This window comes from Scomber scombrus, chromosome 17 (genome assembly GCF_963691925.1).
Source record: "Scomber scombrus chromosome 17, fScoSco1.1, whole genome shotgun sequence".
NCBI lineage: Eukaryota > Metazoa > Chordata > Actinopteri > Scombriformes > Scombridae > Scomber > Scomber scombrus.
The window spans coordinates 6,471,601-6,488,083 of NC_084986.1; the positions used below are offsets into that span (position 1 = coordinate 6,471,601).

Genomic DNA, 16,483 nt, shown 5'->3' on the forward strand with positions numbered 1-16,483 from the left:
GGGGGTGGCCCGGACCCCACAAACCAGGCCTTAGCACCGGAGCACAGTTAGCTTACCTGACAAGGCCCAAGCCTGGGGTGAAAGGTAGCTTTACTGACCGGGCCCAAGCCTGGGGTGAAAGGTAGCTTTACTGACCGGGCCCGTGCCTATCGCAAAGGCGTATAACGTAACCGAAAAATTAAGTTGGTTTTACAATGATTATGTGACATTTTTGACTAGTATAACATGACGTTGCGTTTGCTCGTATACCCCCTTAAAGCATGCGTTCAACACTGTTAGCACTTAACTGTAAGTCACCCGGATGTTCGCCCTTAGCAAAACAGTTTCTACCGTACTTCGTATCGTAGCTTCCATAAAAATAAGTACGAGACGACCATTTCCGTTGAAAGCGGCAAAAACACATTTATCATACACACAACACATAAATACCTTATCAGACGTTGAAACTCCTGACTTCAGAGCTCCGCCGTCTCATGAATATTCGCCAGGTTAATTAGCCATGTGATCCACCGGAAAAGCGAAGCTGTCGGCACTGACAGGATTCTACACCACTTTTTAAAATTACTGTAAATCTTAAACCGTTCGCGCAATCGAAAAAAGGAACACGGTTTCTGAAAGCAGACATTATTATTATTGTTCACTGTGTTCCACTTAGGAAAAATGAGACCTAAAACAAAAAACTACCCGGTCAAAGTTGACATAATTGTATTTTTTAGTGTATTATATTTTATATTTCATTTTGTACATTCAAATTATTTTGTTCATGTATATTCTCAGTGCTTTATTGAGTAAAAACCACAAAAATTCAATTCCTTTTTTTTTGATTTTCTGTTATTACACCCTGTTACACCACTTATATCATACAGTAGAGAAAAACAACTGCCAGATGTTGAAAGAATAAGTTGTCCTGAAAAAAGAGACAAAAGCACATACTCATAGCAGACTGTATGACACTATTACAGCTAAAAATATATATATATATACATATATATATATACATACATATTATAGGTGTTAAAGGGTTAATGGTCTTGAACATTAGCTAATATCACACACACTTCCGGAAGTGTGTGTGTGGCTGCAGTAGCATCCCCCCAACTACAGGGGACCAGTGAGCACACACACTTCACACACACATTTCCTCTTTTTGTCACTTGTGGGCCAAGTAAAAAAAAAAGCATGAGGAGCATCAGGGAAGGTTCCTGAGCCACTTTAAAGCACTAAACGGTGTGGGGCCCAGCAAAATGGCCCCATGAGAATTCATGGCCCCATACTGTTGGTGGGCTACAGGTGGTATGGCCCCACCAAGTAATAATTACGAGAGCACACACACACACACACACACACACACACACACACACACACACACACACACACACACCTTTGACGAGCGGAGAGGAAGTCAAACCGTTACTGCTGCATCACTTCTTTATTTCCAAACTACAGGCCGGGACAAGGGTCAAACTGAACGTATGCATGTTAATCGTACGTTAAAAAAAAATCAATGCCGTATTGTATAATACCTCCTTAGTATTGTGGCTTTCCTTCTGGGTGTCAAATAAGCCACTAATGAGCAGTAGGAACAGTAACTAGATCTGAGGCGAATGACAGGAGATGTAATTCTGTTAAAAAATATTGACTGAAACAAAAAGATTAAATTACATCGGTCATACGGTAGAAAGACTACATTCTCCCGTTCCTCGTCCACAACTACTCTGCTGCACATGACGTCACTCACTACACCGACTAAAGACGAAAAGATGAAAATATGAACTTTGAAATGTGCATAATATTTAACTTAATTTTTATCCACACATTATCTCTCTTACAATAGTCAGCTTTTTTTGGCGTCTCCTACTTTTTCTTTGCAGTGGTCACGTACTGGTCCACAGACCGGTGGTTTGGAACCCCTATTTTATGACTCCACATGCTGATAATGAATAGATGTCGCTACCGTGACGTATTTAAGAGAGAAACGTCTGTTAGTACATTTTTGGAAAGTGAGGAAAATTGTTTTACAGTGAGAACATTTTTTTTAGAAAGTTGTGACATTTCACCTGTGCAACATTTCTTCTGTTAAATTGATTTTTTTTAAATTATTTTGTGGTCATTTCATCATCAGTCACTCACTTGACGATTGGTCCAGAGAAGGTGGGCTGGAGGTCCGTCATGTCCTCGTCGTCCTCTTCAAAGTAGGCGCTGGTTTGCTGCCGAGTGGACATTCGTGTGCGTACGGGCATCACCGTGGTAACCTGAGGGACCTTGCCAACCGGGGAACCTTGCGAGATTTTGGGAGGGGTTTGTACTGGCTTCACCTGCAGAGAGGAAACGGTGTTTGTGAGGTCCAAGAAAATGAAAACAATAAATTGTAATCTATAAACAATCCCTCCAGGAATTAAGACAAACAGAACCAATATTTTACAGAAAATTTTAGGGGGGAAAAATGTTTAATTAACAGATAATGAAAATAATTTTTAGTTGCAGTCCTCCTGATCTGTACCAGTGACTCATGAGCAGTAAGTCTCAGTAGCCCCCCACCCACCTTCTCCTCCTTCTGCTTGGACAGCTTGTTATAGTTGACCAGTCGGATGTTGGCCTCTTCGAAGGGCAGCTTGGCGGGAAAGTTGCTGATGTTGTTGGTCCTGCCGATCTCTCGCAGGATGTCCTCCAGGATCATCTGCTCCTTCATCACCAGGCCGTTCTCGAAGATCAGAACAATGTACTTTTCGTCCGACTCTGGATAACAGCACAGAGGAGAGTTTTTACTTTAATTACTTTTTCTATGTACTTAATATTTTGGCATTTGTTATTTAAATAATAATTTATTTAAAAATAAACAAAGCAGGTGTTTGTACCTAAAAGTAATTTGGTTCATATGTTATAGTATACATAGTATTTGCACAATGATCCTCCCTTTGTCTTTCAATATTTTTTTTTTCAGAGCCACATTAGAGATCAATGGCTTGAGTACAATTTAACAAATAGTAGTGTAACAAGGCCATTAACAATCATTAGGACTGATGAGTTAATGAATGATGACAGTGACACTGAGTTTAATGCATTATTTGAAAAATCCTAACGTCTTAACACAGTCATTCATTTTTGATTATATAAACTGCAAATGTGTATAAAAAGTAAGGAAATGTGGGGGTGTGAAGTTAGAGAGAACAGAGGTTAGCAGACCTCTGTAGCCTAGCAGCTCCAGGCTACGTTAGCTGCAACTAGCATAACCCACTCGAATCATAAACCAAACTATTAGTGGTTGAGTTGCATTGTGGGTAATGTATGTGCCATGTTTTGATGAATGAAAAATAATGATATCACTGGTTCTGCTGCATCGATTCTGATCCTTTATTTTTTTGTTAACTGTCCATCACGAGTTCACCAATGTTATAGGAGTACAATGATAAATCTGTGGCATATCCTTGTAGTCATAAAGTAAGAAAAAGTATTAAAATAAAAAATGTGGATGCATACTGACACACTGACTGATATTATTAAATTGTTCTGTAGTTATAAAAGAACACATTATATTTTCAGGTTGGATGTGAATTTGTGTATCTTTGTACTCACGTTCTCCGGAGCAGTTGTACCACTGTCCTCCCTTCTCGTTGGACATGTTGAGCTGCGTGCGCAGGCGGGCGCACTCCTCCGGAGCCGTCTGGAAGAACAACACCGGCAGTTTCCGGACGCTGCACCACTCACAGCTGATCAGCTCCGACGCCTGGAGGCAAACGTTCTCCGTCATGCCGCGTACCGAGTCTGACGAGTAACACACACATTTGATTCACTTGTTCAATCAGTCACTTTTGCAGAAAAGTATGAAAAAAAAAAACTATGAAAAGATGAAAAACAGAACTTGTAAATAACAGATTTAACAATATTATAACTTGACTTCTGTGTGTCTGTCTTTCTCAAGTTTTAGCTTTGCTTTACAGACGAATGCAGAAGTTTTCTTGCTTACTGAAGTCTGAAAAATATTTGTACATAATGCCAGATTTATGATTTTATTTCCAGTAATGGCCAATGAGTGACCAAAATACCTAAACAAATGTCATATTTGCTGTAATCTCTATGCATCCATATTAATAAATTATGAATAAAATGAGATTGGATGAATGCATGGGTACAAAATTGCACTGGAAAAACCGTAACTCATAATACACTAATGTGTTTTACTGCTGCTTCATACCTTCAGTTTCAAGCTGGATTTGGTCGATGGAAAACTGAAAAGCACAAAAACAGAAGAGTGAAATTAATCATTAATTTATGTTTTTAAAGTTCAGCTTCAAATCTGGACTCTGAACTGGATTTTCTGGATCTTTATTTTTCCCTAAGAAGTCATATTTTCTTAGTTACCTGTGCAACAAATACACTTTTAACTGTACTGTGAGGCAGATTATCAGTAGAGTCTGGCCTGTACTTTCACTTTTACATTTGATCATATTTTCTTAAGAAGACTTCCTGTTTATGATGAAAAAAGTTTGCGTTAATTTGTTGTTAATTAAACTTCAATGTGACACCATGAAAATCCTTTCACTTTCCTGCAAAGCTTTGATTATGAAACAACTGAAGAAGTGTTGAGTAAACGTCTAAACAGCAGCTTCACATTTTAATATATATTTAGACTCAAAATGTAACAGTTCTAATCTAAAGAAAGAATAACGCCTTGAAAGAACATTTAGTGACCAGTTAAATTGCTATAAATAAGAATAGCGAAAAAAAAGTTCCTCTCTTTGGCATCTAATTCAAAGTTTCTTGGGGGTTCAGATTGGTGTTAAAGGGAATTTGGACTCATGACCTAATTTCTAATATCCTGGCTTTAGCCCTGAACTGAGCCCTGAGCACTACACAGCACAAATTAAACTCATTCAGCATTTTAGAATGGGGTCACAGGGGTCATATGTTGTTCATTAATGATATGTGAAGCTTAAAGTGATAACAAACAGGCTGCAGAGTCTGGCAGACAGGCGCTAAGATTACTTACAACAACGGGCTTCGTCACCATCCTACGTAGAGTTCCTACTCTCACACTCCGACACTCCAGGATGATACTGTGACACTTATCGGACGAGATTTTGGGCTTCTTTGTTCTGGGGGAAAACTGCTCGACTGGGGGTTGATTTCCAAACTGCGAGAAAAGGAAAAAGCAAACATGTGACTTCAGGGAAAAGAAGACAGGTGTGATCTTTAAAAGTGCATTAAAATACAGTCCTGGCATTAAGGTTTTGGACTTCAGCACATTCAATTTGAGTAAAGTAATGAATATGATATTAAAGTGCCAAGTCTCAACTTTAATTTGAGTAGGTGAACATCAATATAGGAAGAACTGTGTGAGAGAAGCAGCCCTTTTAAAACACAATGTCCAAAGTTTAGGGCTTTATAAGGAATTGGACACTTGGCTACTTTTCTAGAAAAAATACACAAAGCAGGAGTTGCAGCTCATGTCTGCAAATACCTCTGTTCACATTAAAATGACAAAGCAGGTCATTCTCCTCCTACTGGGCACAGGACAGATGAGCAAGTCAGCCACAGAAAATTGAAGATTAAATCACATATGATTTCCATTTCCGCAGCCACTTCCTGACATTTTGTTTACTGAGAGCAGATTACAACAATTTCAGTGAAAGAGAAAAGGTGGTAGACGCCGTTTTAGTCTGGACAGGAAGGACGAAGCAGAGAGGAAAAGGTGCGTTTACAAGTTTAGCTAATAATGCCTGGAGATGAGGAAAAAATCTATCAGAGAGATATGAAAGGAAGCACAGCGCCTGAAGATCCAAATAATGTGTAACTGTCCAAATACCCTTGTTTCACCTTCTCAAATGTGAATATTTTCTCTTTTATTTAGTCCTCTTTGATATTAAACTTAATACCTTTGAGTCATGGACTGGTTGGCCACTTTGGGTTTAAGGGAAACAGTGATCCACATTTTATATAACCAACAACTAATTGATTGATTTAGAAATAATCAAAAGATTAATCGATAATGAATGAAACAATTGTTAGCTAGAGCCATACTACTACTACTACTATTTATTATAAGTTTCAGATCATTTTGGTGGGTTTGTGTGTGTGTGTGTGTGTGTGTGTGTGTGTGTGTGTGTGTGTGTGTGTGTGTGTATAGAGTTAACTAGGCCAGCAGGTGCTTCATGTCTATAAAAACTAAATCAGTAACAGATTAAAGAGTGATGGCTTCGTTTGATGCGCTGTTCTGTGGAGTTTACTGTTGTGAGACTGTGTGATGTTTTAATTAATATTAGAGTGAGAGAGAGTGAACACCTGAAAGATGTATAGAGCTGCAACGATTAGTCGATTAACCCTCACACACTGTTCAGGGTTTCACATTTTAAAGCTGTAAAAACACCATATACACGTTTTATCCTAGCCAGACTTTTCCTAATGTGACCCACAGTATACAAAAATGGAGACAAAATACATAATTTTCTTAATTTTTGTGCAGATTTTAAATGCAAATTTGACCTGTTTATTTTTAAAAAAAAATCAGCATTTGAACATGTTGTATTCATTATATTCTATAAAATGTTCGATTGAACCATAAAATAGTGATTATGAATGTATTTTTTCTATAAGATTAACATTTATTAATGACTGATGTGGGTTTTATTAATGTAAATTGGTGCTTAGACTAATAATGAGTCAGAATAGATCAGTCACTTTTAAAGCTATAAAGCAAAAACATTATTTGGTTTCAGCTCCATAAATGTGAGGATTTGCAGCTTTTATTTGCCATGTAGTTTAATACTACTACTGTTGGCTTCGGGACTGAAGCAATTTGAAGATGTATTTTTTTATTATTTGTTATTTTCCAGCTTACTGAGTGAGTAAGGAAGTTAAGTCATTTCCTGCATGCTCCGTCTATGTTAGAGTGGCTGCACAGTTGAACCACAATGTGAAGATAACCAGCCATGTGTGCATAAGAAAATACATAGAGAAATATAATAAAATGGATTTAATGCAAAACCCAACTGCGTCTTTCTCCTTGTTGTCGGCTACATGCAGGAGGAGTTAAAAAGTCCCACCTGATCTTTCATCCGTGCTCTCCGCGGTATCGTGATCTTCATGTTGACGTCTTCAAAGAATTCTGTGTTCAGCTCCTCTTGCTCTGCGGTGCTTTTAACCGCCGCCTCCACTCTGCCTCCAGAGGGCGCCGGTGAAGAGTGCGCTGAGTCGGCGGGCCGCGGGGAAACGCTGTCTAGTCTGTTGACGCTTCCCGTGCTGGCGTTGTCGGCCTCGTCCTCGTCGTCGCTGGATAGGACGACTGCGGAGGAAACATAAAAAAAACTCAATATTGCAATGAGGAGTTTGTGAGTTTACGAAATCTCAAAATCCTCATCGGTGCATCTTTTTACTCACTGGGGTCGTTGAGCTCGAGCTGCTGGGCCGACGTCGTCCTCTTCCCTTTGGGCACGCTCCTGGCGCCGCAGCAGCTCGAGGTCCCGGCTAACAGAGGAGCCCTGCCGTTCAGAGGCAGCATGGCTCCTTTAGTGCTCGTGATGCGTACGGGCAGAGTCTCCCCACGGGGCGCCCTCATGGTCGTGGCCGGTTTGTAGAAGTTCTGCGGCAGGCTGTTTGGTCCGGGGGAGGGTTGCGATCGGATTGGGGGTCGGGGGGTCGGGGATGAGAGCGTGGCCTGCTGACAGGCCAGCAGCGCCGGGCCGCAACAGTTATGACACTTGCCTCTGTCGTCGATCAGCTTGTTGCACTTCATGCACACCGCCTGGTAGACCGGCCGGAGAGGCTGCCAAAGAAAAACACTCATCAAGACTTTAAAAGGAGTATTTTTGAGCCTCTTGGGGTCAGAAGAACTCCATAATAAGCTTTAGAGTCATGATAGCATCCACCTGGTGAGTGCAAGTCAAATATTCACTTAAGCTTCTATTTCTTTCATGTCTGTCTTTTTAGCTGCTAAATGTTCCACTTTCTTCACCAGCTAGTATTTAAACTGAGTCCGTCTGCTGTTTGCTGCTGGTGCTTATAAAGAGACTGTTTGCTGCAGGAAATGATGCAGATAAGAGCTGAACCACAATAGTAAATGTGCCGTAAAACCTAAACTGCACTTAAAGAGGCGGAAAAGCTCAGTAGAGTTGGTGATAATTCCCCAGGGGGTTTGTCACCATCAAGCGCCATCTTTCATGTTAAATCTACTCATTTAATCTACATGAAGCTTGATTAATGGAGCATATAAAAGTCTGGTCTATCATATTAGTATATTAAAGCAAAAAGCAGCTCAACACTGTGCATTCTTTATAATCTTTTAGCTCTGATGGAAAGTGGAAAAAACTGACTCCAGCACAGCTCTCGGGAGTTGATAAATGTATCCATCAATATTTGGTCAACTCATAAAAAAACTGTAATGTAGTGTCTGTGTTCCAGGAATATAATTCTTAGTTATTAATGGATTCTGAGTCTCTTATTATGATTATTATTATTATTCTAAGGATAATTGAGGTGATTGATTGATGTACTTGACTTGACTTCATTCTAAAACCACCAGCTCTACCAGGGCATTCATTAAGTGCTTCCATAAAATGAAAAGTCAGGATAACACAATAAAGTCCTGAGGCTTATTTCTGTTGTGATCCCTTGCTTCCTACAGTTCCCATGATGCTTTAGGGATTAAAACAGGATATATAGTATCACCACGGATTCAGTGAGTAAACTGTGGGCTACAGGTTTGAGCCCTGTTATTTTTAGCTTGTGTTAGTTTACAATTTTGACAAAATGGCATTAAAAGTGTGCAGAATTAGCTATTAGCAGCTCCAGTTTGCAGTGTAGCTATGGATGCACAAACAACCATCATAGGATTGCTCCGATACCGAAGAAAACTTTAAAATGTGATGATTCTCAGGCAACTTCTGCAGTTATGGGGAGTGTCTTTTTCCTGCGATTTCTAAGCAGATTCATGGATATTTATTCTTGTTGCACATCACAGATAAATATATACCTCCTGGAAGAGTAAGTCACATTAAATCCTAAAATATGTCTTTAATTTCTGCCGTGCTCGTATCTGACACAGTTTGTCGACCTTTGTTCTCGGCGATGCAAATATAGAATTTTAATGACTAGTTGGCTGAGTTTCACATTTATCCATCCAGTCCTATAAGATCTATGTATTTTTAGAAAGAGTAGCTGAATGTTTCCCTTATATTCAGCTCACTGTGGTGAAAGCCGCAGTGCAGAAGAACTCGGTATCTGTGATAAAGCTTTTCCACTCACACTGTCTGTCACTGTGTCTCTAAAAAGGTCATTGGCTGATCACAGCATTTTGTCCCACACAACACATTACAGTCTGTGGATCAAAGCTCACATCTACAGCAGCTCTGTGTCTATCCGTGGCTCCAGCTGCAGTGTCGGAGGTGTGCTGGAGAGGATTTGAGGACAAAGTGATGAGAGGATGATGCAGCAGTAGCAGCAGCAGCTTGAGAAGTGGCACCACACCCTTAATATCTCATATACAGGGATGGAAACAGTAAAGTACAAGTCATAATGCAAGAGTATCTCACATCCCCTTAACAAAGACGGTTAAGATTATTATCCAAATCTAAATTCATCAACATCCTCTTAAGACTGACTTGAGTAGATGACAATCAGGGCTGTGACGTGTATCGTGGGATTTCTGGGTAATGAAGTTTTTAAGCTCTGTGCTGCTGTTGTGTAAGCAGATCTTTGTTTTTTTTCGTACCTCTGCTGCTTTGACCTGCGTGGGAAAACTACAGCAGCCTTCCAAGGGTTTCCTCTTCTGCTGGATGCGCCGTTTGATGTTCAGGGTGTCCTCTGCTGCAAAAGTTAAAGCAATAAAAACAATTAAAACATTAGCAGAAACTCACTTTTCGAATGTATTGATATTAAGTAGTACATTAGCCAAATACATTATATTAAACGTGTATGTGCACAATCCATGTTTGTGAATGCTGCTGCAATTTCAACTGCCTGCACCATTTCTCGGTTGCACTCTATACTCTTTATTCTTATCTACATAAATACCTTTATGCATTTACACTACTTTATCACCAAAGTTCGAGGAAACACAATTTTCATGTTTCATTTCAAATGAAAAGTATAAATGTAACTGTGGTGAGATGACAATAAAAAAGTGGTCCTCATATTCTCTTGTATTCGTACTTTGATCAGTTTTTTTAATAAATCCTCAATCGAAGAATATAGACAAGGTACAACAGGAAATCTTATATTACAGGAAAATAGACTACAATTAAAGATTAATCTGCAGTATTTTCGATTAATCGATTCATTGTTTGGTCTTAATCGGCTGTGGCTCAGGAGGTAGAGCAGTCGTCCTCCAATTGGAAGATTGGCGGTTCGATTCCCAGCTCCTCCAGTCCACATGTCGATGTGTCCTTGGGCAAGACACTTAACCCCAAATTGCTCCCGTTGCTGTGCGAACGGTGTATGAATGTTAACTTCCCCTGATGTGCAGGTTGGCAACCTGCGTGGTAGCCCCTGCCATCAGTGTATGAATGTGTGTGAATGGGTGAATAAGTTGTAGTGTAAAGCGCTTTGAGTGGTCGAAAAGACTAGAAAGGCGCTATATAAGTACAGACCATTTACCGTTAGAAAACTGAAGAATTACAATTTCCCAGAGCACAAAACAACTTTAACAAATGCCTAAAACTTCCAAAACATCCTTAAATGGAAGACAAGTAAAAGTAGCAAGTTTTCAGATGTTTGGAATTCTGAAACAAAGCGCTGAGGAAGCACATTCATACAAAATCCTCTAAATATATTATTTTAATTGAGTTCAAGATTTATTTCATTGTGCATTTGAATCTGGATGTCAAAACACTGTACAAACAGGTATTCACTGGAGCTGACAAGACGGGACACGTGCCAAACTTTCTTTCATTTAAATAAGTGATTCAATGACAAAAAATATCTGAATGAGTTATAATCGATTTTATTTTGCTACTTTTGGAAAGATATCATGACTAATATTTTAGAGAAGCTTTTCATTCTGACTTGAACTGAACTGAACTTTTTCTGATAACCTGATTATATTTATTTACATTCTTTTTTTAACATCAACATATCAAATAACAACTCTTGCATTTGCTTTTAGAATATTAAGCATAAGAAACTCTGACTTCCAGCAACCGTCATTAAAAACAGTCATTTCCAGCCCTGCACTCTTGTCCTCGGATTCCCAGAAGAAATAACAGTCTTGTTAGCCGACATGAGACTATAACATTCAGGATATATCTGACTTTAATAGCTTGTTCTTATGAGTACCAGAACATCTCAGTGCACAACATAAGAACACTCACTGATTCATCGCTTCCTGAGACATCAGTAGCCTCCTTTTATTCAGTTTTTGTCTTCTAAAATAAAAATATAAACACGGCAATTGAAGAGGCAACAGACAAACTGTCTTAGATAAGCGTTTTCCTCCAAGGTTAACTTTATTTTACCCCTTTTTTATTTGTGTGTGTAATCATATTCAAGGAGTTGCTTTGCTAACTGAGCCTTCATTAGCTGAGTGAGTGTTTCATTAAGCTCCTCTACTCTCTGCCAGGAAGTTGCAGGAGCTTTGAGAATTAATGTGGGAGACCTGAGATCTCCTCCTCCTCCTCCTCCTTCTCCGCCTCTTCCCTCTTACAGCAGCAGCGGGGAGGAGGATGTTCAGGCCTGCAGACGCTGCTGGTTGTCACACACACACACACATAAATACACAGAGCATAGCATACACAGCCAGCTCACATTTTCCACCAACACAGATACTGATCAGTATTCATCATAAACATTCAAAGCCACGTACACGCACACACACACGACAATCCAGTCCCTTCCCTTCCAGCGGGAGGAAAATGACAAACACATTGAAATTCAACACCAGCTATCTGCCTGTAATCACCAGCATCCTCCTCATTTTCAAAAACAGCTTGAGACTTGAGGGGGGGGAGAAAAAAAGAAAAAAGAAAAAGGTGTGATGTGTCTGGTGAGCTGTGAACTCTACCTGGGATTTCTGGACAGGTGAGTACAATGCTATCCATTTCCACAGTTGGCTGCGTGGTGGAGAAGTCGTTTCTGCAAGGGAAGAAATGCAAAGTTCAGTCAGTGAAACCACTCTGGAAAAAAAACTGGTTTTACATAAACATCCGACAGCGATGAGACACTAGAAATGTGCAGCTTTGTGCTCCATTTTTACTCCATAGCAGCTGTCAAAAGTTTGCACATAATTTATCATTCAAGTGAACTTTTGATGGGTATTGTATTGTATACCATGGTGAAACATCCAGATGAACAACACCTATTTGAAGTGGATCTCAGCAGTGAAGAAAACCTCTTTCACTGCTCATATGGACACCTGACTTGAATTATCAGTTAATTATCATTTTTTTCAGAGGGCACCATGAACACAGCACAGCAAGTTTGAGAGGAACAAATGAAGCACCATTCTATTGGTCAAGCAGAAGCAGAGCAGTCACAGCATGTAGTGATAATAAATGTCTATGAGTAAAAAAAATGAAGACTCTTCAATATCCAATTTTATGCTGAAAAGCGCTTTCCCCCCCCTCCAAAATCAATCAACTTTCAAGGACTTTCAAGGCCTGTTGGGACAGCAATTACCTTGTAAACAGGCTGTTCATGCTGCACAACCAGGCGGGGAGTTCCGGTCCTCTGAAATGAGGCCAACGTAACTTAAAACTGCATTCTATCAAAAGGCCACCAGGGGGCGACCGTTCTGGTGTCAAAAGGACTTCCGTCTCTATACAAGTCAATGGAGAATTCACCAACTTCTCACTTGATTTCTAACCTCAGTAAACGTTTTCAAAATGTGTTTATGGTCTCAATCGCTAGTTTAAAGCCTTCTTCAATGCAGTATGATGTTCATTTGTGACATTTTGGCCTCCCTGATTTTATATTTGACGATAAAGCAGGGTATGCATTAGGGCGTGGCTACGTTGTGATTGACAGATTGATTGGTTCACAGGTTCAGGAGGGCTCCTCAGGCTCCTCCTGATGCCGATATAAGTAGAATCCGTGTTTTTATTTTTCCCGAGCAGCAGTCCACAAACCAATGGGTGACAACACGGATGTTACATCTATTTCTTATATACAGTCTATGTGCACAACCCACACAACTTCTTCCAATAAAAAGTTAAGACTACTGTCAACATCAGACCCTAAAAACTGGAATAAAATGCCCACAAATGACAAGTCTCAAAAAGTTTCTCAATAAATATAGAAACATAAAACAAGAGTAATTTGTACTGAGTCAATTAGTTTACAATCTTCTTTTGTTGTGAAATGCAGTATGTGGTTTTTTTTGCTGTAAACGGACTCAGCTGATCCGGGTCAAAGGTCGCTCAGTGGTTGTAAGATCGACGTAGATGACACGTGCTGAGCCACAGGTATTTCACCATTGCATGAAAACTACAGTGTCTGTTCTCTTTCAGGCTGAGGAGAGCTGATTATCAGACTGTCGAAATGTCGACTGTTGAAACTTGCTAAGTCACACGACTGCGTGAAAGTGTCTTAAGTCCCTGTTTTACTTAAAGAACATTTCTGTGTTTTTTGTTTTTTTAAAGATAGCATTAAAAGACGGCTACAAACTTGAATTTTGTTGTACACTGCAACATATTCTCTGTGCCTGTGATAATAAACCTTTGAATGACTCTTGAATCCTTCCTACATAGGTTGGAACAAGAGCTACAACCAACAATTATTTTCATCAATGATTAGTCTGTCTTTTATTTCCTGTACTAAAATGTGGAGCAATTCTGGAGAGAGATTGTTCAATATGCTTTTGTGTGTGGCTCATACACAAGACAGGAGGACAGTCCACCATCTCCAGCACCTGTTGCATGTTGGGAGAGGGCTTTATAAACTGGAGAAAGAGAAAGAAGTTGTGGCCAAATCACACAGGAAGTGTTTTTGATGTCCATTACTTGCGTGTCAACAGATATGTCTCTGTTTTAATGTATCAAACCACACTGAAATCACACCTATTGAAACCACCTGTGTTATTTTATGCAATTTCTGTCACGTTTAGCGAAGCGTAATCTGAGCAGGCAGCTGTATACACTAATATCCTGCCTGCTCTATATGCATTTCAAACTCAGTAACTGCATCTATATGATTGATCAAGGCTTTCAGTGTAGCTGTGAGCTTGTCTATTTCATTACAGGCAGATTCCCCTAACTTGATATGGTGGGTGTGGAAATAGGATCAATGAATCAATAAATAAAAAGGCAGTGGATTTCTTCTAGTCGAGCTGACATGCAGATTATTTTAGTTCAGTAAATTTCTACTGTCTCTACTGTTTCTACAGTCTAAAGAAGGCGGTTTGACTGGCCGTTGTCCTCTCACCTCCTAAGAAGCTGCGGCTGACAGACGGCTGCTTCTGTGGACAGAGACGCTGAAAGCAGTTGGAGTGAGGAGTGGAGAGGCCACAGAGGGGCGGAGAGTGTGGATGGACTGTTGTGCTCACATGACATAAAGTTTTTTTCCCCCACTTGTGATAAAGTGTGAGAGGAACAGAAGTGACTACAGCTGACACAACGCCCTGGATTTTGCCCTGTTTTTCTTTTGGTCAGCTAATCCAGTTTTTAGTGTCACACCTCCATTATTTTGGTGCAGAGCTTCTGAATGAGCGAGAAGGGACGGGTGTATTTAATTATTTGGGTGTTTAGTTTAAATATCAACAATCTTTCTCCACAATGACTGCCTCTACAACTAATCTATTAATCATTTTGTCTATAAAATGTCAAAAAATTAGAAAATATAGTTTCTTAAAGCTCAAAGAGATGCCTCCAAATATCCAATCAAAGGATATTCAGTTTACTGTCACGTATGACACAGAAAAGCTTCAAATCGCGTTTGAGAAGCTGACAACACTGAATATAAAGGCATTTTGATTAAAATATTACTACATCAATAATAGCAGTTTAAAACATCAGATAATGCATTTGGGAAATGTCCACCCAGTTTGTTGTGTGTGGCTGAAGATGCACGATGAAAACACTGAGAATCCACCAAAATAGTAAAGTTACAGCTGAGCAGTTGAGCTGAAACTGACTCTAAAGCTCCATAAAGCAGAGGGAAGCTGCCAACACGTTACACACCGTCAGCTCAGACAGTGTTGTTATAAAAATACAGATTATAGTTACTTTTAATTGCTGTTTACAGTCATGTACAGCTGAAACGATTAGTTCATTAAACAGAAAAATAACTGTTTTGGCAACTATTTCGGTCATCACATATTCTTTAAATCACTTTTGACAGCAGAAGTTCCAAGTTACTGGTTACAGCTTCTCAAAATTAACTTTTGAAGCTTTTACGTGTCATACATGATAGTAAACTGAATATCTTTCCATTTTACACTGTTGATCAGACAAAAATCTATTTTTTTTGACAACATGGGCTTTAGGTAGTTATAATCACCATTTTCTGACATATTACAGACAAAATGAAAAACTGAGGACATAACCTGCAGATGAATTGATAATGAATATAATCATTGCAGCCATAATATCATGGAAAGGACAAAAACCACACAGTAGCATTAAGTATCACAGTCCACAGAAGATGCAGCTGACACACAAAGCCCCCAGAGAAAACTAAATGTGTGATGTTTTGTCAGCATGAAATTACATCCACTGACTTCACAAAGAGACTGAGTGATGCAGCTGGATGAAAGTCTTACCTTTCTTTCAAATCAAGGCTGCTTGTAGATAAAAATCAAAGAGAGAGGGAAACATCTCACTAATGCAATTAACTCATCCGCCGTAATTCTTTTTTTTCTCCTTTCGTTTTGTAAACCAGACCCTCGTGTATCCAGAGGATGAATTTAATGAACCAGAGCAGATTCAGAATCACTCTCATCTACACTGAAGAATATCTTGTGTGCATCAAATACAATTATAAAATACACACTTTCATGCAGTTTGCACTTTTAATGCCATGAATACATTTTCCATCAAAAGGCAAACGATGTGAATTAACAAATATAGTCAGATTAAGTAGTCTTATGGAGGCAGGAACGGCAACTAGTCACTGATACTTTGAATAGATTCTGCAATAACCACCAAATAGAATAAAAGAAATGTAACAGAAGAGAAAAGAGAGGAGCAAAAGTAAGAAAACACAGAATAGATCTTCCCAAACACCAGCAGGACAGTTTTAAAATGCTGCTCAGACTCAGTGTCTTACCTTTGGACAGGTTTCCTTATTGTGGAGGGCATGTGCGTGTGCTGAAAGTGTCGCCCCTGTAGGACGATGCCTTGTGAGGTTGCTGGACTGATGATGAAATAGTTGGTTCTGTTGGGCATTGGGGAGGACGTTGCTACTGTGAGAGGGTCCACGCTGCAATAGAAGAGGAGCAGGAGGAGGAGGAAGAGGAGGAAGAGGAGGAGAACGTAAAGTCAGATGTTAAATAAAAAAGTTTATTTGAAAATGATGCTCACCAGATATTTTACAGTGTAAATATATTAGCACATAATGTCAA

At 39.5% G+C, this 16,483-nt stretch overlaps 1 protein-coding gene across 2 annotated transcripts in view; it reads right to left on the reverse strand.

Moving 5' to 3' along the window:
- Nucleotides 1–2,130: 2,130 nt before the first annotated feature.
- The window catches only part of senp6a (SUMO specific peptidase 6a), a gene marked incomplete at its 3' end in the record, with an annotated part of 28,094 nt that continues 13,741 nt past the window's right edge, over nt 2,131–16,483 (reverse strand). For both annotated transcript variants that reach the window (XM_062437564.1, XM_062437565.1), the window contains 10 exon segments: nt 2,131–2,315; nt 2,543–2,736; nt 3,574–3,762; nt 4,193–4,226; nt 4,988–5,131; nt 7,041–7,279; nt 7,375–7,759; nt 9,704–9,798; nt 11,990–12,060; nt 16,189–16,341. In XM_062437564.1, the coding sequence (XP_062293548.1) occupies nt 2,131–2,315; nt 2,543–2,736; nt 3,574–3,762; nt 4,193–4,226; nt 4,988–5,131; nt 7,041–7,279; nt 7,375–7,759; nt 9,704–9,798; nt 11,990–12,060; nt 16,189–16,341 (1,689 nt within the window).